At 39.2% G+C, this 26,453-nt stretch overlaps 2 protein-coding genes across 4 annotated transcripts in view; both read left to right on the forward strand.

Moving 5' to 3' along the window:
• Positions 1 to 21: 21 nt before the first annotated feature.
• LOC131900595 (zinc finger protein 431-like) lies at positions 22 to 4,602 on the forward strand. Of its 2 annotated transcripts, XM_059251895.1 has the most exons (2): positions 22 to 1,705; positions 1,873 to 4,602. In XM_059251895.1, the coding sequence occupies exons 1-2, from the start codon at positions 469 to 471 to the stop codon at positions 2,022 to 2,024; spliced, it is 1,389 nt and encodes a 462-aa protein (XP_059107878.1). In that variant the 5' UTR covers positions 22 to 468; the 3' UTR covers positions 2,025 to 4,602. The 2 variants fall into 2 exon arrangements, with proteins under 2 accessions (XP_059107878.1, XP_059107877.1); XM_059251894.1 differs by having other exon boundaries at positions 22 to 4,602.
• A 6,295-nt stretch (positions 4,603 to 10,897) lies between these two features.
• LOC131900545 (zinc finger protein 136-like) overlaps positions 10,898 to 26,453 on the forward strand; it is a 36,387-nt gene continuing 20,831 nt past the window's right edge. The window contains exon 1 of one of the 2 annotated variants that reach the window (XM_059251819.1): positions 10,898 to 11,572. Coding sequence is in view for 1 of the 2 variants with exons in the window: in XM_059251818.1 (XP_059107801.1) it covers positions 23,931 to 23,933 (3 nt within the window). In the remaining variant the exon portion in view is untranslated. Of the gene's footprint in view, positions 11,573 to 23,782; positions 23,934 to 26,453 lie in introns of those variants that run through there. The other variant, XM_059251818.1, reaches the window with a different exon arrangement.

The raw sequence follows: 26,453 nt of genomic DNA on the forward strand, positions 1-26,453 counted from the left end.
ACAGCTTTGGATGTCCTGGAACTTAGTTTGTAGACCAGGCTGGACTCGAACTCAGAGATCTGCCAGCCTCTGCCTCCTGAGTTCTGGGATTAAAGGCATGTACCAACCACTGCCTGGCTAAAAGTTTCAAAAATACACTAATATATATGCAAATATTTCAAAATCCAAAATAGTGGTGACCAAAGCATTTTGCATAATGCATTCTCAAGTGCATTTAACTCTGACATAGCAGCAGATATGGGGCTTTTTAAGCAGCTCAACTGAGACCTTCAGAGGTAGGACTCAGAGGCTTTCAGTCTGAGGAAACAGGATCTGCTGAGGAGTTTGTGAGGCCTCACTAGCCAGTCGACCTGCCAGTCAGAAGTGGTGCAAAGTCCTTCCAGCAGCCAGCTTCAGGCTTGACTTTGAAGAGAAGGCACCAGTGGTTTTGTGTGGTCTGCTGCAAGTGCAGGGAGCTGAACAGAGAGCATGGACAAGCTGGGAAATCACAACATGAATGCAGTGACCTATGATGATGTTCATGTTGGCTTCACTTGGGAAGAGTGGACTTTGCTGAATCCTTCCCAGAAGAATCTCTACAAAGATGTGATGCTGCAGACCTATTGGAACCTCACTACTATAGGATACAGTTGGGAAGACCATAATACTGATGAACATTGTCAAAGTTCTAGAAGACATGGAAGGCATGAAAGAAGCCAAACTGGAGAGAAAACTTCTGTATATATTCAATGTGGTAAAGCCTTTGCATATGAGAGTCATCTTCACAGGCATGAAAGAACACATACTGGAGAGAAACTCTTTGAATGTAATCAGTGTGGTAAAGTTTATGCTTATCACAGTAGTCTTCAGATGCATAAGAAAATACATACTGGAGAGAAACCCTATGAATGCAATCAATGCGGTAAAGCCTTTGTTCGTCACTGTAGTCTTCAGGTGCATAAAAAAACACATACTGGAGAGAAATCCTATGAATGTAATCAATGTGGTAAAGCCTTTGCACAGCATGGTCATCTTCAAAGGCATGAAAGAACACATACTGGAGAGAAACTCTTTGAATGTAATCAGTGTGGTAAAGCTTATGCTCATCACAGTGGTCTTCAGATGCATAAGAGAAAACATACTGGAGAGAAACCCTATGAATGCAATCAATGCGGCAAAGCCTTTGTTCATCACAGTAGTCTTCAGGTGCATAAAAAAACACATACTGGAGAGAAACCCTATGAATGTAATCAATGTGGTAAAGCCTTTGCACGACATGGTCATCTTCAAAGGCATGAAAGAACACATACTGGAGAGAAATTATACAATTGTAATCAGTGTGATAAAGTCTTTTCAAAACACATTAGTCTTCAAATACATAAAAGAAGACATACTGGAGAGAAACCTTATGAATGTAACCAATGTGGTAAAGCCTTTGTTCATCACAGTATTCTTCAAAGGCATGAAAGATCACATACTAGAGAGAAACTCCATGAATGTAGTCAGTGTGGTAAAGCCTTTTTACGTCAGAGTCATCTTCAAATGCACGAAAGAACACATACTGGAGAGAAACCCTATGAATGTATTCAATGTGGTAAAGCCTTTGTGCAACAGAGTCATCTTCAAATCCATGGAAGAACACATACTGGAGAGAAACCCTATGAATGTATTCAATGTGGTAAAGCCTTTGCACAGCGTGGTAATCTTCAAATGCATGAAAGAATACATACTGGAGGGAAAAAAAACTATGAATGTAATTAATGTGGTAAAGCATTTGTATCACAGTCATCTTCAAATGCATTAAAGAACATATACTGATAAAAACCCTATGAATGCAATCAGTGTGGTTAAACCATTACATACACAGTCATCTTCAAATGCATGAAACAATACATACTAGAGAGAAACCCTATGAATATATTCAATGTGGTAAAGCCATTGCATATCACAATCATCTTCAAATGCATAAAAGAACACATACAGGAGAGAAACCGTATGAATGTAATCAGTGTTGTAAATCCTTTGCATGTATCAGTAATCTTTGAAATAATGAGAAAAAGTCATATTGCAGAAAAACACTAAAAATATAGTCAGTGTGATAAAGTTTTGCACTTTACACAAGAGTAAAATTTTTGTGTGCATTGACTCTCTTAAAGCCTTTGCTTATCACAATAGACTTTGAGTACCTGAAAATGATACTGAGGGCTATTTATTATAATGTATTTAGTAAAATCTTTAGCCAACACACTTACAGTCAGTTATATAACAGTGTTTATTCTGTAGAAAAAAATTGACAGTGTCAAAAAACTGTTCAAGCGTTATGACATGCGTTTTTATATTGTTTGCACCAGCTATCTCATGGGGGAAAAAAACAAATTTATGAAGCATTATGTGTAGGGTAAAAGGGCCAGCTAAAGAAACACACCCTTCAACTAGAGCTAATGAAACACACTTTGTCCCTGATTCCAAAGCCAGTGAAAGATACACTGTGGCCCTGAAACCAGAGCCATAATTTTAAGAAAAGCCAAGTGAAAGAAACACACTTTGTCCCTGAAACGACAGCCAATGAAACACACTCTAGCTTTGACCAGCTGAGCATAAAACCAACCAATCCATGAGCATGAAATCCAGCCAATCTCTGAGCTTATTCAAGCACAGGGATTGAAATCCAACCAATTCCCACCCCAAAAATCTTCTCCCTAGAAAAACTCTGCCCCTAAGAAACCCCATATAAGCCTTGTGCATGTTCAGTTGGCTGCTGCCTTTTTCCACACTGGCAGAGGCAGACTCTATCCTGGATTCCTCCCTCCCCAATAAATATCTTGAATGAGTTTTGAGTGAAGACATCCTTTTGTCCAAGTGGATCAGAATATCCCTAGTGGATTAGAGCAGAGAAGCAATGGACACCTCTTCTAGGAAACTCCCTTAGGTGAGTGAAGCAGAGCAGCAACAGACATCTCTGCTGGGAACCTCTCCTAACAGAGTTGAGCAGAGCCCAGCTGTAAGGGCTGTCTCTCAGAGAGAAGCAGGATTGCTCATCCTGTAGGGATATCATCCCCCACTGGAACACAGCTTCTGGTATAGCCTGACTTCCTGTCAGGATACCTTTCTTCTCACAGCTGTAATTATAGGATACCTTCCATTCACAGCTGAAAGTATAGTCTAACTTCCTACAGACAGGGTACCATTCCTTCCAGAGCTGTAACACTTGCACTGTGAATTTAAACAATAACATAACCCTTTCAGATTTTATACTTGTCTTAAATCGCATGGAATAACTAATTCAGGTGTAAAACTTTATGAATTTGTATTAGTTCCTTTTCTGTTGTGATATAATGTCTAGGTCAACTTATAAAAGAGTTTAATTTGGCCCTTAATACCAGAGGGATACAGAATCACCATGAAAGTGGCATGGCAACAACTGTCAGATGTGGCAGCTAAAGCAGGAAGCTAAGAACTCGTATCCTTAACTGGCAGCATGAAGCAAAGAGTGGGACCTGGAAATGTGTGGATGTAAATTCTCTAAGCTGGTAGGCCCAGTAACATATTTCCTGCAGCAGGGCAGCATTTCCTAATTCTTTCCAAATGAAACCACCAATTACAATGATTGGTTTCTCAGACTCCATGCCTACATACTTGCTTTTGGTTACATAAAACAATTCATGGTGAAGAAAAACTGTGTAATAAGCCATTAGGTGCCTCAATACCTATGTTACAAGAACAAATGCTTACAAGAAAAAAACTTTCATGAATGAAAAATTGTTTTTCTAAAGAGTTGCTTTAATTGTAATTATGTGATGTCAGTGTTTGTTTTTGTGGGTGTGTGAATGTGCATGTTGTTCCTGAGAACATTAAACCCTTGGATCTTTTTTTAGCAGGAATTATAGGAAGTTGTCAAAAATCAGACCTTGGTCCTGGTAATGAACATTTCTTAACTGCTCAGCCATGTCTCTAGTGCTGTAAATATTTTAAAAACTATATCATTTTGAAGTGAGGAAATAGGAATAAACTCATACAAGAGCAAAACCCTATTCATATAAATAATTTGGTAAAGACTCTAGACATCACAGTTGTCTTCAGCTTCAAGAACAAAAATCACATTTCATTTGTTTTTCATTGTAGCCTTGAAGGAAGTAAATTACTTACCATGTTCACTTAAGACATATGGTTGAGATCACTGCATTGTAGTTTCTATTTTGAAACATTTGAGGTAGATATTCAAGTGTGCTTTATGTGTGGCCAATCCATTTAGTGAAGTTTATTTTGTTCTCTTTATATTCCTTCTGTTGCTTTTGTTCATGTTTTATTGTGCTTTCACTTAGTGATAGGTATTTTTCTGCTGTAATGTATAGAATGGGATCCCCATCATCTAAGTGGTCCATTTTTTATTTAAATATCAGGCAGTGTGTAATTATACTTTTCAAGTAAGGGTATGTATGAAAGGGTGATGGGTTGTCATTCCTGGTTTTGTTTTTCATATTTTCACACATACCCTTGTGATTTTGTTGTTTGTTATTCATCCTGGCTTGGATGTCAGTAATGATTCAGGGATACATTGTAACTCATAATCCTCATGTGTCTGTTCCCAGAATACAAGTCTAAGAGTAGATGATGTACTCCCAATGTGTGCTGTTTTGTCAACACAATTTTACAATGTTAATGTTAAAATGCTTAATACAAGAAAATATAAGAAACATTAAATGCCTCATTATTGGGGGGGGGGAAAGCAGATATGGTGACATGCCTGAAATCTCTGGTGGTTAGTCTGGCAGGGGAGGTGGTGAGTTTGTATTATATGAGGACCTCACCTCAAAAATACTAAGGCCTGGAGAGATAGTTTAGCAGTTAAGAGCACCCACATCTCATAGTCCACATCCAGTGCTCTTTTCTGGCCGCCACAAGCACTGAACTCATGCACATACACATAATTTAAATATGAAAGTAAAATCTTTAAAAATAATAATAAAATACTCAATGTTTAGAAAATAATTAACTTGATAAAAGTACTAAGAAACTCCATACAAGTACCAGTATCTCAATATTGGTTTTCTTATGGGTTACCTACATTCTTCTTTAAAAATTCCCAAACTGCATAAAACCAGCAATCCTTCTTCTTGCTTATGAATTATAAACAAAACTTTTATTTGTGTGTGTTATATGTACATGAATATGTGGGTGTGTATGCCAATGCAAAAGTCAAAGCAGGATATCAGATGTACTCCTACATCAGTCTCTGTCTTATTTCTTCAAGATAGTGTCACTAAACCAGAAGCTCACCAATTTGCCTAGGTGAGTTGGCTGGTGAGCTCTCAGGATCTGTCTCCACCCCCAACTGCTAGGCCATGCCTAGCTTTTACATGGATGCTGGAGATTTGAACTTAGGCCTTTATGCTTGCAGTGCAAGCACTTTTAACCACCAAGCCCCAAACAAAATTTTAGTAATTTGCTTTCTCTTTTCTACAGAAGTGAAGTGGTGCACAGTCTGGGTGAACATAAAGGTAGTGAATGTGGAGAAATCTTCAGCCAGATTGTAGACTCAGTTGTGAACAAGAAAACTTTTCCTGGAGTAAAAAAGACATGTGCATGAAGATATGCTTATTGGTGATTCATCCCAAAGTGTACCTATTAGTGTGCATACTGGACACAAACATCATAAATATAAGCTATGTTGCAGAGGTCTATATAAAGTTAAGGAATGTAGGAAAGCTTTCATTTATCCCAAATGTATTCTGAAGCATGAGAGTACTTCTGGTGAGGAGAACACCTATGAATATAAGCAATGTGAGAAAGCTTTCCAGAATCAGAGCTACATTCAAATACATTTGAAAATTGTCAATAGAAAAAAAAAAAACTTATGTATGTAAGCAATGTGGTAAATCCTTCATGAACCACAGTTTCCTTCAGTGTCATAAAAAGACTAACACTGGAAGGAAACCATATGTACAAAAGGAGAGTGAGAAAGCTTTGTCTAGTTTGAGTAGAATTCGAAGACATGAGAGAACTCAAACTGAAGAGGAACCTTACAGATGTAAGAAATGTGATAAAACTTTCAGTTATTTGAGTAACTTTCAAGACCATGAAAGAACTCAGACTGGTGAAAAACCCTATGTATGTAAAGTTTGTGATAAAACCTTTACTAATCATAGTTCCTTTCACTATCATGAGAGGATTCATAGTGGTGAGAAGCCCTATGTCTGTGAATAGTGTGGGAAAAGTTTTATTTCCTCCCACTCCATTCGTATACATGAACGAACTCACACTGGAGAGAAGCCCTATAAATGTAATCAGTGTGGTAAGGTGTGGGAGCCTGTTTTCGGGTTCCTCGTGGCTTTACCCAGCAGGTCCGCATAGAGGATGATTAGGACCATGGGCCTGAGTGCAGGTGTCTGAGATGGTCTGCACTTGGCTATGCTGGGTCTGGGGAGGTCTTTTGCTCCACCCCCTTGGCATTTATAAATACCCTGGGGCAGAGACAGTCAGGCCTGTTGGAAAAGGTTCCAGGCCCTCTCAAGGCTATCCTTTATTTTCTATCTGTTTATCTCCGCAATATTCTCAGCAATATAAATCCTTCTATCTAATATTTCCTGCTGCTCACACTCAGGAAAACTCTGGGGAGCTGTGAGGTTGGTGGGTAAATGCTCCACAGAATGGCGCCATGAACAGGGACTAAAGAAAAAAGAAAAAGGGACTAAAGAAAAAAAGGGGGGACTAAAGACAAAAAAGGGGGGACTAAGACAAATGAACAGGAACTAAAGACAAAGTAATAGGGACTAAAGATAAAAGAAAATAATAATTTTATTACAGAGTTTTTGGCAAAAGTGTGGGTCAGGCATGCCAGTGGAAAGGCATGCCAGTGTTATGGAAAATACATATTTTATATATCTATTATTGAGGGGCAGGGGTTTTATCCTCAAGAGAAAAGGAAAGCAGACTGGAACGATGTCCAATACTGCAGCAAAATTCTCTTCTGTCAAAATTTTCTATCTTTTATCCCTTTCTCAATTTCTGTAAAAAATATAAGGCATAGTGTAGGAAAAACTTAGAAGTGTAAGGCTGTGTAGGAAAAAATAAGTAAGGCAACTAGACAGAAAAACTCTTCAATTTTCTAACTTTCGGGGCTATGAATGCAAACTGGGGGAAAAAATCTTTCTTTGGGCTTTACGGGTAGTAAAAAAGCTTTTCTTTGGGCTTATGGGGAAGAAAAAGTTTCCTATGGAAGCTTTTGACCTGGGGACAGCTGAAATGCTAAGTCCAAGCAGCAAGAGAAAGTGATTTCTCCCTGAGGCAAAAATGGGGGTGTAAAAAGCCAAAAAGTTTAAAGTTCAGAATTTTTGGGAAAAGTTGGTCTATCTCTCTTGGGGAAAAAAAAATCTTTCTCTTAAACTAAAAGCTTTTCTTGGAAAATTGGGAGGGGGGGGTTTCCTAAAAAGCCTTAATCTTTTTCAAACTAAAAGCTCTCTTAAACTTAAAAACTAAAGCCTTTAACTTTCTCTCTCAGAAGGACAAAAATTAGAATCACTTGAAGATGTTGGTATGAGGACCACCTGTGATTAGCTCTAAGGGAAAACAACAAACCTCTTAAGACAGCAAAACCTAACTTCTCTTTCAAGCTTTAAAAATCCTCCCTGCAATGCAGGAGGCAGGGACAAGTTCCTAAAAACCTCTTCTAAGCTCTGTCTCTTCAAGCTAGTAAAAGACAGTGGGTCAGAGTACCTTGAGGGAAATGCTTGGGAGAGTGTGGGTAAAGAGCTATACAGAGCCCAAAAGGGCAGGAAACTTTACCCAAGAAAAGCAAAAAAGCCAAGCTTTTCAGTTACAGCCGAGCTGAGGCATCAAGGGTTTTGTTTCTGAGTGAGCGTTTCAGAATGAAAAGGTGCTCCTAATCATCCTAATGCAAAGATCCCCTGAAGCAATGCAAATTCTGTTAGCATTGTATCCTCTCTTCTGACCAAAAACCCAGGGGCGACTGGCAGGGTCTCTGAGTTGGAGTGCATTTCGGGGATACTAGGGTTCCTGCAGTTGTAAACTTCCTGGAGCACAGAGCTGAGACAGGAAGGTGCAGGACCCAGGGGAAGATTGCTAATGAACAAACAAAGCTAAAGCCAGTGGGAACAGCACAGTTGTCCACTTTCCTACAAGTCCCGGGTTGATAGGTCCACGGCTGAAAAAAATCTGAGAAAAAGCTTTCCTATCAGAGTAAGGACCTTTCTGGGAAAACAGTAAAGCTGAACTGTGTCTGAAGCAGTTGTGCTGCTGAGTCAGAACACTGTCTAGGGAAAGACCCCAGCCAGGGCAGAACAGAACTATCCAGGAGTAAAGCTTTCTTTTCTGTCAGAGAAAACACCTCTTTGAAAAAAGCTTTGTTTCAACTGACTCCGATGAGATGAGGGAGTGTAGCCCTAAGGGGTGATTGCCTCTGGCATAAGCCCTGTCCTTGAGCACCCAGACAAGCAAATGCAACCCACTGGGGGACTGGGTCAGGTGAAAGACCTGAGGGAAAAACACCTGTCCTAATGCGAGCTTAGATATGGCAAAAACCTCCCTTGCTAAGCTTGATTTATGAACACAAACTCCACAAACCTTGAAAATAGAAACAGACAAAAAGCTCCTACCTTCAATAGCAGGGAAAGCTGCCACTGTAGTGTCAGAAATGTTTCTGGGGTAGAGGGGATAAATTGAGACCAAACTGGGAACTGTCTGGGAGAAAGACTCAGAAGAAACAGAAGGGACATAATCCTCCCCAGAAAAATATATGACCTGAAAAAGCTGCTAGAATTTGAGGCAGATTCTGGGGGAGAAAAAAAAAGACCCTACCTCCAAAGGTGACTAGCAGAGGTACAGAGCTGCAGACAGATACCTGAAGCTCTGGGTGGGGGGGGGGGGGGGAGAGACAATCAAAATGAGAAATAAAATCAGTGGGGGAAAAAATCTCTGAAGGAGCTATGGAAAAGCTCTGTTGTAAATATTTGTTTTTCACTGACTGGTTAAGGCAAGCACAAGCCCCGAGGAAAGTTGCTATCAGAAATTGTCCACCTCAATGCGCGCTAAAGAGGCAGGTGCAGTTCTGATCTGGGGCCAGTGTCTGATGAAGGAGAAACCCCTGTTAAAGCCAGTTGAAGAGAGAATAGAAACCTTCCAACGTACCATAGTTGAAAATGTAAAATGCTTGTTCAAATCTTCCGTTTCAAAAGCAAAAAACTTTGTTCAAACCTCCCGGGCAAGAATTTGTAAGCAAGTCTGGTTAAATAAATAAATAAATAAATAAATAAATAAATAAATAAATAAATAACTTAGAAGTTGACTCTCAGACCCAAAAAGAGCTATGGAAAATGAAGTCCAAAAGCTAACTTGCAATAAGGGACTGATATAAGGGAAATGCATTCTGGGAAAGGTAGTTTTTCCCCTAAAGATGGCAATATTGCCCTGAAACACTTTTGTCAGCTCGAAAATATGTTCATGGTAAACTTAAAATACAGCTTTTAAAAGAATAAGGAGGAAAATTGTCTAAGAGTTTAAGTGTCAGTTCCAATGAAAAATTGAAAGGATACAGAAGTAGGTGCTTCGCAGTTTGGGACTCCGTTAGTAAAATGCCTTATTTACCCTAATAGCTGTGCAAAGTTTTTATGGTAGTTGGATGACAAAAAACTACCTATCAGAGCAAATAAGCCACTTTAAAAATTCTTAAAACAAGAGAAAGCAGTTTATACACTGAACGTTGTCTTAGATATGAAGAAGCCTATGTTGAAATTAAAGTTCTTTGCCTTTTGAACAAACTGCCTGCAATGAGTAATTCCTTTGCAAATCTAATAAGGAGACGGGGAAAGAGGCATTCAAAAAGAAATGACTGCTTTATAGATGGGAACAAACTTCAGGAAATCTAGCTGTCTTACAAAAGAGTTGCTTCACGTGAAAGTTCCTTATAAAAAATCAATGCTAAATATTACAGCTGCTAATAACATCAGGAGTTAAAGCTAATGAAATGAAAATACTAAATTCTGAAAATGCTTTTTCTCAAAGTAAGCTAATGAAGGATATGTTTCATGAAAGAACATCTATTTTCTTGATTCCTTTGAATAGTAACAGTTTTGGTGAAAATATTGGAACTAACAACAATCAAGTCAAATTGTTTCAAGAAATTCAAGAAGCTATTCATTAAAGAAAGCTGCCATGCTTTGTGGGCCATATTAGAGCTCAGTCAATCTTCCTGGTCCTTTAGCTGAGGGTAATGCAATGGCTGAGCATTATCCCAAGTGGAAATGGCTCAACAGTCACATGCTCTTCATCAAAATAGCAAAAGTTTAAGAAAGCAATTCAATCTTGCCAAAAAAGCAGCTCATCAAATAGTTAAACGATGTGGGGTATGTCCAAAATATTTTCCTGTCCCTCACTTAGGGATAAGCCCTGGAGGTCTTCTTCCCAATCATCTATGGCAAATGGATGTTACGCATATTGCAGAATTTGGCAAATTAAGATATGTACATGTGACCATCGACACTTATTCAGGATTTTTAATGGCTAGTGCACAACCTGGGGAAGATACAAAACATGTAATTATGCACTGCTTGAAGTGTTTTTTGTATATGGATATACCAAAAATTGTTAAAACCGATAATGGCTCTGGATATAGTAGTAAGGCATTTCAACAATTTTGTACCCAATGGGAAATCGTACATAAAACAGGTATTCCTTATAATCCTCAGGGACAAGGTATTGTAGAAAGAGCTCATAGCAGTCTTAAAATACAACTTCAAAAAATAAAAATAAAAAAGGAAGAAATTTACCCTCAATCACCGCATTAAGTCATGCTCTTTTTGTTCTGAACTTTTTGAATATGGATGTCTATGAACAATCTGCCACAGATAGATTTTGGCACAGTGGCACCCAAGCGACTTTTGCTCAAGTGAAATGGAAAGATCCCTGCTCAGGATTATGGAAGGGTCCTGATCCTGTGTTAATATGGGGTCGAGGACATGTTTGTGTTTTTTCACAAGAGGAGAATGAAGCTCAGTGGTTACTGGAGTGTTTGGTAAGGAGTGCGGAACTAAGGAAGGTCAACTCCAATGACGTTCCTATAAAGGAAGCAGAATGAAAGTGGCTCGATTATTGTTTCTGAGGTTTTGTCACTGGTTAATGCAAACAGTGAGGAAATAGAGTTTGGAGCGGTGTTGCTTTTGGCTTTACTAGCTCCTTTAGAAAAATACTTTATATCACCTAATAGCTGTGCAGTACTCTGCAAAGAGCTTTACAGCAGTGAAATATGGTAATTTCACCCTCAGCATGAAGTGAAGTTTTTCAATAGAGCAAACCAAGAGTACTGCTGTAATAGAAACGTTTGTCTGAATTGAAACACTTAGGGGAGCTATTATGAATTTGGGTGAAGGGACAGCCTCTAGTTAAAGACTGTCTACCGCTGACAGTGCATCTCTGCTGGTTCCGGAACAGCTGAGAGAACTGGCAACTTTGGAGTGTGACTTTGTCCTGGGAATGTTACAGTCCCCTAGCAACAAGTATCCCAACTCTATAATGACAACACTCACTAAATCCCAGTGCTTTATAGCAAAGCTGACTATAAACTCTGAACTTTAGAAATGATGTACGTACTTCCTGTCTATTAAGAGAATCTTTCTAATAGAGATAGTGATAGTAATTAAGAGTAAGTAGAAAAAGATGAAAATAAGATATGTGAGTTTGTAGAAATTCTGTCTTGTTAGATCTGTGTTAAGAAATCTTTAGGTGTTTGCGAAGTTAAATATATGCTAATGGTAGCCCTATATAAATTTGTAAAATAGATATATAGATCCTTTAAGAATATAAGCTTGCAAGAAGTATCTAAGGTAGTCTTAAGTCATGTAGTAATAAGCTTGTAAAATGCTAGTTGTAAATGTAAGTTGAAATAAGAAATAAGAAGATGGAATGAATATAAGAAGTAATAAGAAATATATTTGATGCCAGGTGGTGGTGGCGCATGCCTTTAATCCCAGCACTCGGGAGGCAGAGCCAGGCGGATCTCTGTGAGTTCGAGGCCAGCCTGGTCTACAAAGCGAGTTCCAGGAAAGGCACAAAGCTACACAGAGAAACCCTGTCTCGAAAAACGAAAAAACAAAAGAAAAAGAAAAAAAGAAATATATTTGCTAAAGTAGTTCTATAGTTTCCTTAAAGAGTATAAATAAGTAGATGTTAATATGTTATATGTGAGTTTGTAAAAATGTGTAAATGTTGAGTGTGAGTTTATGCTTAAGCACATGTTATATGTGAGTGTGAATCTATGCTTAATGTATATGGTGAAAGAACCTGAGACACAGAAGGTTAGTGTCCTGGTAGACTGCAGAGCAGGCAGTCTGAATGGTTTCAAAAGCTCCAGAAGCCGCTAAGAAGCAAGAATGGCGGACGCCAGAACCAGCACAACAAGGCATCTGCAGCTGAGATCTGTGGAAAATCAACACAACACAGAAAAACCTGAGGTAACATCAAAAACGGTGCAGTTTACAATACTACTGTACCTAAAAAGGTCTCTGTCTGTGAGAACAAAAGTTGCAGAGACACTTGTTTGAAGTAAAATTGTTAACTGCTAAAAGTTTTGGTTGTAAAACGTCTCTTCATATTTTGAAGTGAAAGCCTGATACCAGAATTTATTTCTTGTTTGAACTTTTTGAACTTAAAATGAGATAAAATTACAAAAAGATTTTGGTTATGGATTTCTCATATTTGGAAGGCTCATACCAGAATTTATCATTTGAATTTTGGGACTTAAGAAATGAAATGAACAATAGAGATTTCATTGCAATGGGACAATTTTGAGTTTACTTATAATAATGACCTAGGAACTGCTTGCTGGAATTGGGTTAAAAATGGAACTGTTTAAATGAAGAAACTTATTGTTTCTACCTTGACTCAAGATGCAGTTTTGTGTATGCATATATGCTGCTGATTTATGTATTCTGTGTTAAAAATGCAATTGTTTTGTGGAACTGTTTCTGTAAAAATGGAATTACTTATGGAACTGGTTTTGTGTTACAAATGGTAATGTTTAAAAGGAAAAGTTTGAGTTTTATAACTAGGCTTGAGATTTTGCTTAAAAAATTATAAAGAAAAGGGAGAGTTAATATTCCTTAGTCTAATTTCAAAAATGGTTTGAGTGGATTAATGTCATGTCATGTTAGTAAGAAATGCAAATGAGGTATACTAAGAGACTATGTTTAAAGTGTAAAGAGTTTTATTAAGAAACTGCTTTGGATGTTTTGCTAAAAGTTTTCAAAGTGTTAATGGTTAATTTAGAATACTGTATTTTCAATATGGGTTTATAGGAATTGTATAAGTTTGGGTTCCTCTAACTAGGTTTGAGATTTTGTTTAAAAAATTATAAAGAAAAGGAGGAGTTATGAGGTTGAATTATGTTTGCAGAAGTTATGTTTAATCCATTGGTATTAATGCACCCTGGTTTTGTGGAGTTAAGGAAATATTTAAGTTTGATGTGAATACATCAAAGTTTTTCCTATGTTCTGTTACCAAGAAAATTCAAATGATTAAGAGTTAGAGTTGTAAGACTGAGAAAATTGTTAACTATATATAGCACCATATATGCTAATTCAAATGGTTCTGTTAAGAATTTGCTTTGTGTTGTAAGATTGGGAGAATTGTGACTATGTGTAGCAATATTTATGTTAACCTGTTAATGGTAATGATGAAGCTAAGAGATTCTTTAAGTTTGTAGTTGCCATAAGAGTTTTTGGTTTAGAAAGGGCTTGAGGCAGCTAAGACTGATGCAGTCACCTTGGACCTAATTCAAAAGAGAAATGCCATTTTTATCATCCTCTGCTCCCATACTGGGAGGTGTAACAGCTATAGAGATTGCTGTAAGCTATTAATAGTTATTTTTTATATATTAAGAAAGGGGGACCTGTGGGAGCCTGTTTTCAGGTTCCTCGTGGCTTTACCCATCATGTCCGCATAGAGGATGATTAGGACCACGGGCCTGAGTGCAGGTGTCTGAGATGGTCTGCACTTGGCTGTGCTGGGGGGAGGTCTTTTGCTCCACCCCTTCGTGTCTATAAATACCCTGGGCAGAGACAGTCTGGGCCCGTTGGAAAAGGTTCCAGGCCCTCTCGAGGCTATCCTTTATTTTCTATCTGTTTATCTCCACAATATTCTCAGCAATATAAATCCTTCTATCTAATATTTCCTGCGCTCACACTCAGGAAAACTCTGAGGAACTGTGGGGTTAGTGGGTAAACGCCCCACAGTAAGGTTTTTAGTGTTAACAGTTCTCTTCATCGCCATGCAAGAGTTCACAGTGGAGCAAAACCCTATGTATGCAAGCAGTGTGGAAAAGCCTTTACTGCTCACAGTTCCCTTCAATGCCATGAAAGAATTCACAGTGGAGAGAAACCTTACATGTGTAAACAATGTGGAAACGCCTTTTCTTCTTTAAGTCATTGCCAAAGACATGAACAAATCCACTCTGGTAAGAAACCTTATGTATGTAAGCAATGTAAGAAAGCCTTCAGTACATGTAGTTCCCTTAAAAAAAAAAAAACATGAAAAGATACATTGGAGAGAATTCCTAAGAATAGATTCTTCGAAGACTTTCTTATCACATAACATTTTTAGTAAACACAATAATATGTAGCAAAGAGAATATCACTGTAAAGTTTGCAGACATGCTTCTAATCATCTTGCTTGAATTCACAAACATAATAGAAAATGATCTGGTAAGAAACTTGATGGGATGTGCAAAAGTCTTCAGTTCAACCATATTGAAGAATCCACTCAGTATTAAAACTTATCAATGTAAATAAATAAATAACAAAAGTTATGGATTGTAACAAACTATATCAGATTTATAAAAGTTCCTCATTTAGTCAAGTCCTATAAAAATGTCTTATGAAAGAAAGGCTGATATAAAGTAACTTATATAGAATGTTCCAGAAATTATAACACCTAAAAAAGTCATAAAAATTATGAGCATATTATGATTATTAGTCATTCAATATTAAAGTAGAGTTATGGAATATTTATTGCTTTTTTAAATGCAGGGTTTTTTTGTCTTTACCTATGTGTATATCTGTGTCTGCATATGAGCTTATGAATGCCAGTGGCCCTGAGGCCAGAAGAAAGCATCTGATTCCCTGGAATTGGTGTTATAAGCTGGGTTTTGGGAACTGAATTCAGATCCTTTGTAAGAGCAGTATGTTCTCTTAAACACTGAGCCATCTCTTCATCCCCTGAACATTTTGTTTCTATGGCAACTCTTTAGTTTTTTTGTTTTGTGTTTTTTAATATAGAGTCTCTCTAGGTAGCCCTGGTTGTCCTGGAACTCATTATCTAGACCAAGCTGGTCTTGAACTCATAGAGATCCACTTACCTCTACCTCCTTATAGATAGGATTAAAGGTGTGTGACATCACACCCAGCAAATGGTCATTGTTGAAAATAATTGTTGAAATAACTCTCCAAGGTTTGTTTAAGTGAAGGGGCTTCAGTTTGAAAATACTGACTTTTAAAGAAAGATTTATTTATTTTTATTTTATGTGTATTGGTGTTTTTGCCTGCATGTATGTCTGTGCAATGTGTATGCAGTGCCCTTGAAGGCTAGAAGAGGGCATCACATCTCCTGAAACTGGAGTTACAGTAAGCTGCAATGTGGGTGCTGGAAATTAAACCCAGGTCTTCTTGAAGAGCAGTCAGTGCTTTTAGCTGCTGAGCCATTTCTCCAACCCTAGTAACATTTTTAATGAAGTCATGTTTTTATTTCATATACAACCATATTTAATTTGTATGTAACTCAAAATATATATCTAATATATAAGGCTTATTTTTCTTTATTTTTAAAGTAACAGGTAGCCAGACATGGTCCACACAGCTCTAATTTCAGCACTTGGGAAGCTGAGGCAAGAGTATTGCCAAGAGTTCAATGAGGTCAATTGCCATGAACCTTGGCTATGTAATGAGTTCCAAGCTAGTCATAAAAAGGAAAATAAACACAATAATTTTCATTGATAAACCATTGAAAAATGAATTTTTGTTGATTGTTGGAAACTTTCTACTGTCTCTAAGCAATAGTGGTCTCATTTTTTCCCCTCTCATCTTTATATTTTTTGTAATGGTTAATTTTCTTGTTTTGGTGACTATCTGAGAAACAAAAGGAGGAAATGATTTATTTGGGTTCATCATGGTATTGTGAAGCAAAGAGTTCACATTATAATGGTCACAAAGGTCTTTAACAGGTCGTACAGGAAGAATTCAGTACATGATGATAGAGCCCCAGGATAACCTGCCCAACCCACTCATTAGGTCGGAGTTGTCTTGACCCAGTCATTCTTTACAGATGACAAAACAAACATACCCAGATGTATGATTTACTAATGTCCTGAATGTCTCACAATTCAGTCAAGCTAATAAATTGTAGATTAACCTTCACATATAAAATGGTACTTGAGTGGGGATTTTGTACTTTTTACTTCTGATAAATGTTTTCTGTAAGTTTTTTTTCATATTAGATTTCCTTAACTGTTTTAAACAGTGTGTTTGTCATTTACCAAATGTTGTCTTCATTTGAGAGAAAATTCTTGCAAATATCTCACAGTAATAATGTTAGATAAAGTTTACATTATTGGCTTAAGTTTTTCCTTTTATATTGAGCCATTGTTATTGTGTGCTTACAAATAATGGTAAGAGGTTTTTTTCACCTTGTATTTATTTCACTTTTCATTTATTTTTCTTTCGCTCATTCTTCCAAAAGATACATCATGCTGGTGTAAGTGACTTCTTGCCAGAGAACACAAGAATCTTGCTTTTTGTGAAATAATATGTAATGAATTGTGCATCTGTCCACAAACCATAACTGACAACATGCTTCAACATTAAGATCCTTCTTGATTTAATTTTTTGCAGGATTGGTATTCAGTTTAGAGGACTGAGTGGCTATTAAACATATGAGACACCCCCCTCCAGTTGATAAGCTGATATGAATGCAAGTCTATCTTGGGTAATCAGAATAGTTTTTAAGAGGCTGAAATAATGGGGTGAAGAAAAAAAGAACTAGGTCCATTATTGAGAATAAGGAAATATTGTTTTACAGATTTTAGAAATATACTTACAGAATGTCTTTTTTTGTGTTGATCCACCCTAGTCACTGAGGAATATTACTTTTTCATAAAATCTGGCCTTCCTATGAATATAAGGCCAACCTCTGGACTTATAACATTATTTAAACACTTAAGTATTTCCTATAATGTACATTGGATCCTGTCCTTCAATAAAAGAGATATATTTCAGTTTTGGTGGAATTTTGTTTCAATAAAGCCAAAACAAAATGAAGATATCCTAAGTTGAAAATTCACTTATTACACCTAACCTCCTGAATTTCAAATATGAGCCAAGGCTACTTTGACCATGTCCAGATCACCTCTATTAGTCTATGATTGAGCAAAAACAAACCAACACAATGTCAACTTTATAATATGTTGAAAAATTCAGTAATTCAGTGGATGTTCTGTACAATGTGGTATGTTATTGTGCCAGATAGCAACCAGACTGTGCTGTCCCTGGATGCTATTGGCTAGCATCATGAGAAAGTAAGTATACTGCATATCACTTCTTCAGATATAGATGGTCCTTTGAAAATGCAAGGTATTTCCTACCCAGTATATTTGTTCCATAGCATTTTAACAAGAAAAACTCACAAAAAAAGATGGCCAGGAATCCATGATTATCCTTGTCTCAGTTAAAAATATTAATACACTTCTTAGTATGCTTGTAATACTCCTTAAATTTCCTTGTAGATTTAGCCAGAGAAATAGAAAAGAAGCCTAGGTAGAGACAGCATCTGTTATAGTGATTTATTTGAAGTAAGAGTGTCAGGACCTGTTGAACAGCACCTGAATAGAGGAGTGAGGATTAAGAAGAGACAGAGACATAAGATAGATTTGCGAGGACTGTCAGTGAATACTGCTGTCTCAAGTTTATTCTGCCCAGTGCTTATATACAGCTCAGAAATTATGCCATCAGCAAAGAATGCTACATTGTTACAGACCTTTTTATCTGAAAGTACCTCAGTTTTAAGGAACATTCAAATCACTTCCCTGTTCTCAGGGAGGTAACATGTGTGCTGTTTTTCTTGGCAAAACATCCAGCAAAGCTGAGCAAAACAAGTATGCACTTTTGACCCATCAGACCAAGATGAAGTCACTAAACCTCCCACATAAGAGGACAGAGTGGAGGGAGAGATTTTAGAGGCATCAAGATTAACATGAAAGGGCTAGAGAGATGGTTAAGTGGATACAAGCACTTGTTCTTGCAGAGGATTGAAGATCAGTTCCCAGCACCCACATGGTGGCTCATCATCATTCATAATTCCAGTTCCAGGAGAACTTGATGACTTCTGATCTTGAGCATCAGGCACATACCTGATACATTGTACCTGGAGTTTAGTGCTGGGGATGTCTTTCTGTATGCTGTGAATGTGTTGCTCTGACTGATTGATAAATAAAACACTGATTGGCCAGTAGCCAGGCAGGAAGTATAATATATGTGGGATAAGGAGAGAGGGGAATTCTGGGAAGTGGAAGCCTGAGTCAGGACATGCTGCCAGCCACCGCTGCCATGAGAAGTAAGACGTAAAGTACTGGTAAGCCACAAGCCACGTGGCAACTTATAGATTACTAGAAATGGGTTAATTTAGGATATAAGAACTAGATAGCAAGAAGCCTGCCATGGCCATACAGTTTATAAGTAATATAAGTCTCTGTGTGTTTACTTGGGTCTGAGTGGCTGTGGGCCCTGGCAGGACTGGAGAAATCTCCAGCTATAGTACATATGCACACATGCAGCCAAGGCACTCACACAAAGAAATCCATTTTAAGATTAACTTAATAGAAAGCAATGACTAGACTGGAAATCTTCCTGACTGCTAACTGTAATAAAACAGCCTATGTACAAAGTGGATATGTAAAGTCTTCAACTCAGTCTCTTGGAACTTAGACCTAGGTCTTACTCTGGCACATTTCCAACCTCATTTGGTTTTCCACTTGAATAAACTGTCTCCTTTATTATCTAGGGGTCTCTGTCCAAATCACTGCTTGGAGACAGGAACCTAAAAATTACAGTAGGTGCCTTCCAAACTCAGAATTGCACCCTTAATAGCTGGTGAACAGCCAGCTAGAAGGTAAAGACAGAACACCTTCAGATTTTTTCCTTAGGAGGCTTGCTGGCATACACTTTCCTAACACCTACCAGCTTCAAACAATGGTTATCTTGTTTGCATGTAGTCTTACAAACACTCAGCGTGGAAAGGGGTTTGAAGTCCAGGATCCAGGGCTCAGTAGTTAAGAGCACTGATTGCTCTTGCAGAGGACCCTGGTTCAACTCCCAGCACCCATGTGGCAGCTAACAACTGCATTTAACTTCAAGATCTGACACCCTCACATAGACATACATGCAGGCAAAACACCAATACAAATAAAATAAAAATAAATATTTTTTAAAGTTCAGGACTCATCTCAGTGAGGTGCAAGCAGCAACACATCAATGTGGAAACGGAAGCCAAATCAAATGCTGTCTGAAAGCTAAATACTTGAACTCATCTCCGGGAAGTGATGTATGTCAGTCTTGAACAATGAGTTCTTCCACATCTTAGAACCATTAGTCAACTTGGCTCCCCACTCTTCTGCTATTCTTTATTTTTCTATGTGCTTACTGCTCTTAAATTCTCCTTGTCTGTTTACTGTAGGTATTCCTTGAGCATAATGCCCAAAAAACAACCCTCCACCCATTTGAACTTTTAACCTGAATGGTGATATAAAGGAAACACTAGACTAGTATCACAATGGATAAAATAAACAGGTGGGCAAAATGATGTATACCTTTAATTTTAGCAGTTAGGAGACAGGCAGATGGATCTCTGTGAGTTTGATGCAGGCCTACTCTATACAGTCCCTGGCTACATAGTAAGAGAAGAGGAGAACAAAGATGCTATCTGGACATTCAACTCCCCTCCTTTAGTTCCTGGATGCTGGAAGAGGTCCTGGCCTCAAATGGTAGGGAAAAGCCCACCAAAGTCTCTGTCTTAGAGAGGAAGAAGAATCAGGGAGTCATCCATCTTAAATGTTTAAGTGAAAAGTATATTAATCTACCTAGACCTCTTTGCATTGTTTGTCTGCCTACCAAGGAGATGTCCAACTCCTAGCTTCTCATTGGATCCATCACTCTCAATGTCATCATTGAAAGCCAGAGGGCAAATGAGGAGCCTAATAGATGAATTTGAATGGACTTATATTTAAATATCTGTAAAATGTCATGATTTGGTTTCTTCTACTTTCCTGCCTAGGGATTATGATGCTAATAATTCTTAATTCTTGCATTTGCTTTACTTTTCTACCTACATCTGGCAGTTATAGGAATAAAATCATTGATGTACTCTCGAGGTATTTAAGATAGACCAACTAAAGAAGTACTCCAACTGCCACACCTGACACATCCATTCAGCTCTAAGAAGCTAGATCAAGCATCACCCCAATTCTCTAAATGGAAGTTAGGGTTATCTCTTCAGATGGCGTAATGATGAGAACAAGAGACACAAACTGGATAGGCAGTTCAGAGCAGAGGCCCCAAAACAACAGTATTAGTAATGTCCTTAATTCTTTGGTCAGGAATGCTGGAAGGGAAGTCTGCTTATCTCCCTCTAAATGATCACCCCTACTGAAAGGCTATATGTAAGGGTGAAAAACTAAAACTTCAGTCCAGACATTAATAATCTCTTCTAGTGAACAGCTTTAGAACTAAATAGATAACTAAATGCTCATTATATCTGTCCTCCAATTTCAGCCCATCTCCTAAATAATATTAAGGCTCCTTCTTCAGAGCCGGGCAGCAGCAATAAAGCCCATTAAGGGAAAACTAGTTCCTTCTAGTCAAAAGGATGAAATATCTGGCCTGAGTAGAGGCCTAACATTCCAAACTATTCAAAATAGAAAAGTTAATCTACTTGAGCCTGTCAATACCCTAACCAGTGGACCATATCTCATAAATGTAGGAACTGATAAGAATTTTGAATCCCTGCTAATGGGTTTCTCCACTCATGCAATAACCCAAATCAAGCCAAATTAATAAGACCAGGTTTAATCTGAGTAAAGCATTCTTGGGTGATGGGTGTGGGGAACATCACATGGCAGGTCTATAGACCAGAGCATAAATATCCTGTAGGCACAGTCTTGAGGAGCTCTGGAGGAGGAGCCACCACTTGGTAGGCTTTCTGGGGGGCAGGGTTTGTAGAGGGAGGAGGGAAACTGAGGCAGAGTTTCCAACAGAACATCCCAACCTTCTTAGATATATAGGTGCTGGTTCAAATCTGGCTACTTCCTGCTGTCAGGGGTGATGTGGAGAGGGGGAGTCGGGAGTCAGTGGGCTCACACTCAGTGGAAGGTAGTGTTGAAGAAGCATTCAGTCAACTGACATCCTGGAGGCTTTGGGGATCTGTTTCTTGAGGAAGCAGAGAAGGCAAGTTGCTAAGAGATGGGACTAGCCATGGGGAGAGTGGAGACTGCCAGTAAGAAAGGAACAGAGATGTGCTCTGATTGTACTGACAAAGTTGAATGCACAAGGCAGAGGAGCAGATAGGCCCTTCACTGGGACAATTTGGAAAACTGGAGGGTGGAGGGTCCCAGTTGTTGGACAGACCATCTATCCTGGATAAGATGCCCACTTGAGCCTGGAGTGGTGGTGGTACCAGCACTGATGTCCCAAGAGCTTGGGGGGATGGCACATCAAATCAAGGGATAATGTGTTCCAGGAATACCTGAGCCATCATATCTGATGTTTCTGTGGAGGCAGGGAGCACCTGTATCCATCCTGTAAAGGTGTTAATAAAAGTTAAGAGATAACATGGCTTTTTATGAGTGGGCATGTGGGTGAAGTCATCTTGCCAGTCCTTGATGTCTTCGGAGCTAGTATAGGGGCTGGTGTATCTGTAAGGCCCCCTGCGAGTTGGCCTTAGCACACATCTGGCAGAAGTGGACCTGTGAAATATGGGCTCAAAAATGGGTGGGGTCAAAGAGGGGCTCTGGAGACTGATATTAGTTTCCACTAGGCCAGATTCCTTGATACAGTAGCAGAACTCTTCCCAGGAACATGCAGGTGCCTATACAATAACTGGAACAGATTTTTATCTTACTGTCATAGCAAAGGCTATGTCTGTGGGTTAAAACATTTTTCCTAGGGCCTGATTTTAGTCCAATGAAACATACCTTTGAGTCTATTCTCAGAAGACAACCAGAGAAAATTTACTGAACAAAAGAGGTTGAGCAAGTGAAGGAGGAGGAGGGAGGGAGGGAGGGAGGGAGGGAGGAGGAGTAAGGGGGAGGGACAGAGTTGAACATACCTGCAGGCTTCCATACCCTCTTTAAGCTAACCTGTTTCAGAGGGGGAGGAGTTGGCATTTTAGCAGAGTTTTGCCATATGTGGCTGGAGACAATACAGGAACATTCCTAGGAAGGTGGGATCACCATAAGCCATGCTAAAGAGATCTGTAGAATAATTATCCCTCTAGCAAGATGCTGTACTTTTCCTCTCCAGAATTCCTGCTCCCTAGTGCAATCCCTGCCATCCTCTCTGAGGTTCAGCTGGGTCAGGCTACCTTTCTGAGTTATGACCTGAAAAAGGTATTTTTTTTCTTTTTGTTTCTATTCCAGATACTAGTCGGACACTAAGTATGCCTTTTCTGATACCTTTGCTGCCATCTAGGTGTTTTGATAGAGTTTGTTTTCTCTGCCAGTTAAAGTATTAGAAGTCAAGAAAATTCTCAAGTGCAACAAGTAGCAACAGAAAATCTTGGACACAGCAGACAGAATCATGTAAGAGTATGGGGAGGGGGTACACACCAAAAGACCCTTTGCAAAGCAGAGGGCCAGGGATGAGGAAGCTTTGAAAGGTCTTCTCTAATTTAGAGTTGTTCAGTTTGAACAAAGACAGGGAAACAGATACTTTGGGGTAAACATATCTGATCCATGTTGGTGAACTTGTAGGACCTCTCCACAGGCAGGGGGTCTTATTGGCAGGAATAAAAGCCCACTTCCGTCTCTATTTATAAATATAAGGGAAAGCTAGACGTTTGCCATCTTTATTATTTATTTGTGGCCCCTCTTTCTATTTGCCTATCTGAGATCCATCTAACTCCTAGTCTCTGGCTTTGGGCTTCCTTGCTTTTCCCATAAAGTTTCCCTCCCTGCCACGTGACTGCCTGCTTCAGTGTGGCTGACCTCCAGGTAGGCATAACTCAAATGACATGCTTTATTTTTCTTCTTCTCTCCATTGTCCTACTCCAGCAGCTGCCATGACTTACAACTTTGCTTCCCTGGGATTTTTTTTTTATTCTAATTAAACTGCTTTAATTGGCAGACCAAATGAACTGGTTTCTGCACCCCTAGAAGACGTTATGATTGCTACTATGTAACCGCACTTTTCATATACATTGAATAACTGTATCCTCTTGGCATATTTTTCTTTCTTGACTAAAAATCTATGGTCTGAGTGAAAGGGTAGGGAAAAGTTTTTGCTATGATGCAAACTACATCATCTCAAATTTCTCAAGCGTGACAGTGGCCTGCCCTAGCTTGGCACCCCTTTTTCTACGCAGCTGGTCTAGGAACTCCTCTAGAACTGTGGCTGGAATGTGATACTTGTGCCCCAATTATTAAAATCGGAGCTTACCGTCATGCACAGTGTAGAGGGTGGGCTCTGACAGCTATCCAATCAGTACCGCGGAGCGCAGCACGAGCTATCCAATCAGAAGCGCCGGTTGATGGAGGGGAAGTTCCTCACCGGCCATCTTTCTACTTGCCTGGCTATTGTGGTGCTGTCCTGGCAGGTGAGGAAGTCACAGGCGGCCGTTCGGGGTCCGTGGCTGTTTGACTTCCAGCACCGGAGCATTCCTAAGAGCCTCAGGAAGCCTGGGGCTCAGACATGGTAAGTGTCCTTGCAGGCAGCTATCCAATCAGGAGTGCCGGGAGGCAGAGCGGATGTTCCTCACACGCCATCTTTCTTCCTGGCACGGTCTGGTCAGCTGAGAGGGGCGGGAACACAGTCAAGCCTCTGGCCGGGTGACAGCTGACCTCTGAAGCTGTCTTGAAACGTTAAGAACCCTAGGACGCAGACGAGGTAAACGTCTGCAAGTATAGGAGTCGCCGGGTCTTTCCCGGGTCGGTGCCACACTTCTGCACCCAACCCTGCTTTGGGTGCTGCGGGCATCATGGTTTCTCTGCTCTCTGTGTGGCGGACCCCAGCAGCCTACCCCAACTCTTGCAGAATTCCGTTCTCCAATCTTTACCGCAAGACCCCTCCTGAAAAGTATATATAGTTGAGCATGTTAGCACATGCCCACAACACTGGGACATGCGAGATGATAGTGAGTTGAAGGCCACTTTGGACTGAACCCCACGTTCTAAGCATACCTGAGCTAGCAGCAAGATTCCGTCAAAAAAAAAAAAAAAAGTGATGTAGACGTTCAGTGCTTTTGGATTAGTTAACTTGGAAATAGATTAAGAAGCTCCATATTCTAGCCCGGTGTTCTGGTCTATTAGTATACATTATGACCCTCTTCTACAGTGATTTGTTATTTTACTTTCACTGTCTAAAAAAATTTTTTTGAGCAAAATATTGGGAACCATATTTACTTAATTTTTGCTTACTAATTACCATAAAAATTGTCTGGGTTTGCCTGGTATAGTGGCTCATGTCTTTAATCTTAGTATTCAGAAGGCAGAGACAGGTGGATCCCTGTGAGTTCAAGGCCAGACTAGTCTACAGAGGTAGTTCAGACCTGAAATTCCAACTACTCAAGACACTAAAGCAGAAGGATGGCATGCTCAAAGCCTGTCTAGGCTACAAGAATTCCAGGCCAGCTTGGACAACTTAGAAAGAGCATGTTTTAAAATAAAAAATAAAAAGAGGAATTGGGGATGTACTATAGTGGCAGAGAATATATGCCTAGAACTAGATTCAATACCTAGCACACATACGAGAAAAAGATATTTTTGAACATGAATGGAATAAATACTTGGCAGGATGTCTGGAGGACAGCTAATACCAAAACTATGGTGTTAACATGGGTTTGTGGTTGTTTTAAGACAGTGTCTTATTTGCTTGCCTGGAACTCACTGTGAAGACCAGGCTGAACTAGAATTCATAGAAATTTACTGGCCTCTGCCTCTGGAGTGCTGGGAATAAAGGTATACGCCACAAAACTCAGCCAAGTATTCTTAATACCCATGTACAAATGTCTAATGTCCTCAGTCATCTGGGAAGTTAATTCTGAAATTACAACTAAGAATGATGTAGTGGCATAGCTTGTAATCCTAAGTCTTGGAAGGAGAGAACATCACAAGTTTGAGGCTAACCCAGGTTACATAATGAGACCCTATCTCAAAAAACCGTAACCATAAAAGTGGCAAACTACTTTCATCCCAGCATTTGGGAGGCAGAGGCAGACAGATCTCTGAGTTTGAGGACAGCTGGATCTACAAAGTAAGTTCCAGGACAGCCAGGGCTACTCAGAGAAACCCTGTCTCTAAAAACAAACAAAAAATAACCATAGCCAGAGCCCAACTAGTAGATGAGCAAAGACTACCAAAGCTGTCCAGCCTTCATGTTGGCAAGGATACCCTCCAATGAAAGTGGCAGGCCCATAATAACTCAAAGAAACATACCCCAAAGCCACAGTTCCATTTCTAATTCTAGAAATTTATGGTAGAGTTCCCATTTGTCCTAAATAAAGAGATGGGGACATTTAGTACTGTTAACAGGATGAAATAAGTAAATTGTCCATTTGTAAGATGTAAAGGAAGTTAAGAAAAGTAAATGATAAGAGAAGATGATATGGAGGTTGGAGTTTCATCCTTTCCGCCTGGAAGTGGTGGCACACACCTTTAATCCAAGCACTTCAGAGGCTGAGACATGTGGATCTCTTAAGTTCAAGGACAGCCTGGCCTACATAAAGAGGCTCTGTCTTAGAAACAAATTGCAGTTTCTTTCTTCTCTATGCATTTGCAGTATGTAAAAAAGTGAGAGTGTCATCGTTGATCATTTCTGTTACCATATCCAACACCTAACTCTATACCAACACTTGTTTGTGTGTATTTATGAGCAGTGTGGGGTGCTTTGGACAGTCTGGCCTGGTCTGACTGTCATGATACACTAAAGATATAAAGCATACGTATAATGTATTTATTTCACTATTGTTAGTTGTTTTCATGCATGTATTAGTTGTATTAGTCATTTTTCTCTTGTTGTGATGAAACATCATGACCAAGGCAACATATAGAAGAAACATGGTTCCAGAGGAATAAGAGTACATAGTGGTTGGGAAGCACAGTAGCAGGTGGGACTCATGGAAACAAGACTAGGAAACTGGGAGCTCATCTTTATATGCAAGCATGAAGCAGAGAGAGTGAAATGGAAATGATGGGAGGCGTTTAATTCCAAAGTCTA

Source organism: Peromyscus eremicus, unplaced genomic scaffold, assembly GCF_949786415.1.
Source record: "Peromyscus eremicus unplaced genomic scaffold, PerEre_H2_v1 PerEre#2#chr22_unloc_1, whole genome shotgun sequence".
NCBI lineage: Eukaryota > Metazoa > Chordata > Mammalia > Rodentia > Cricetidae > Peromyscus > Peromyscus eremicus.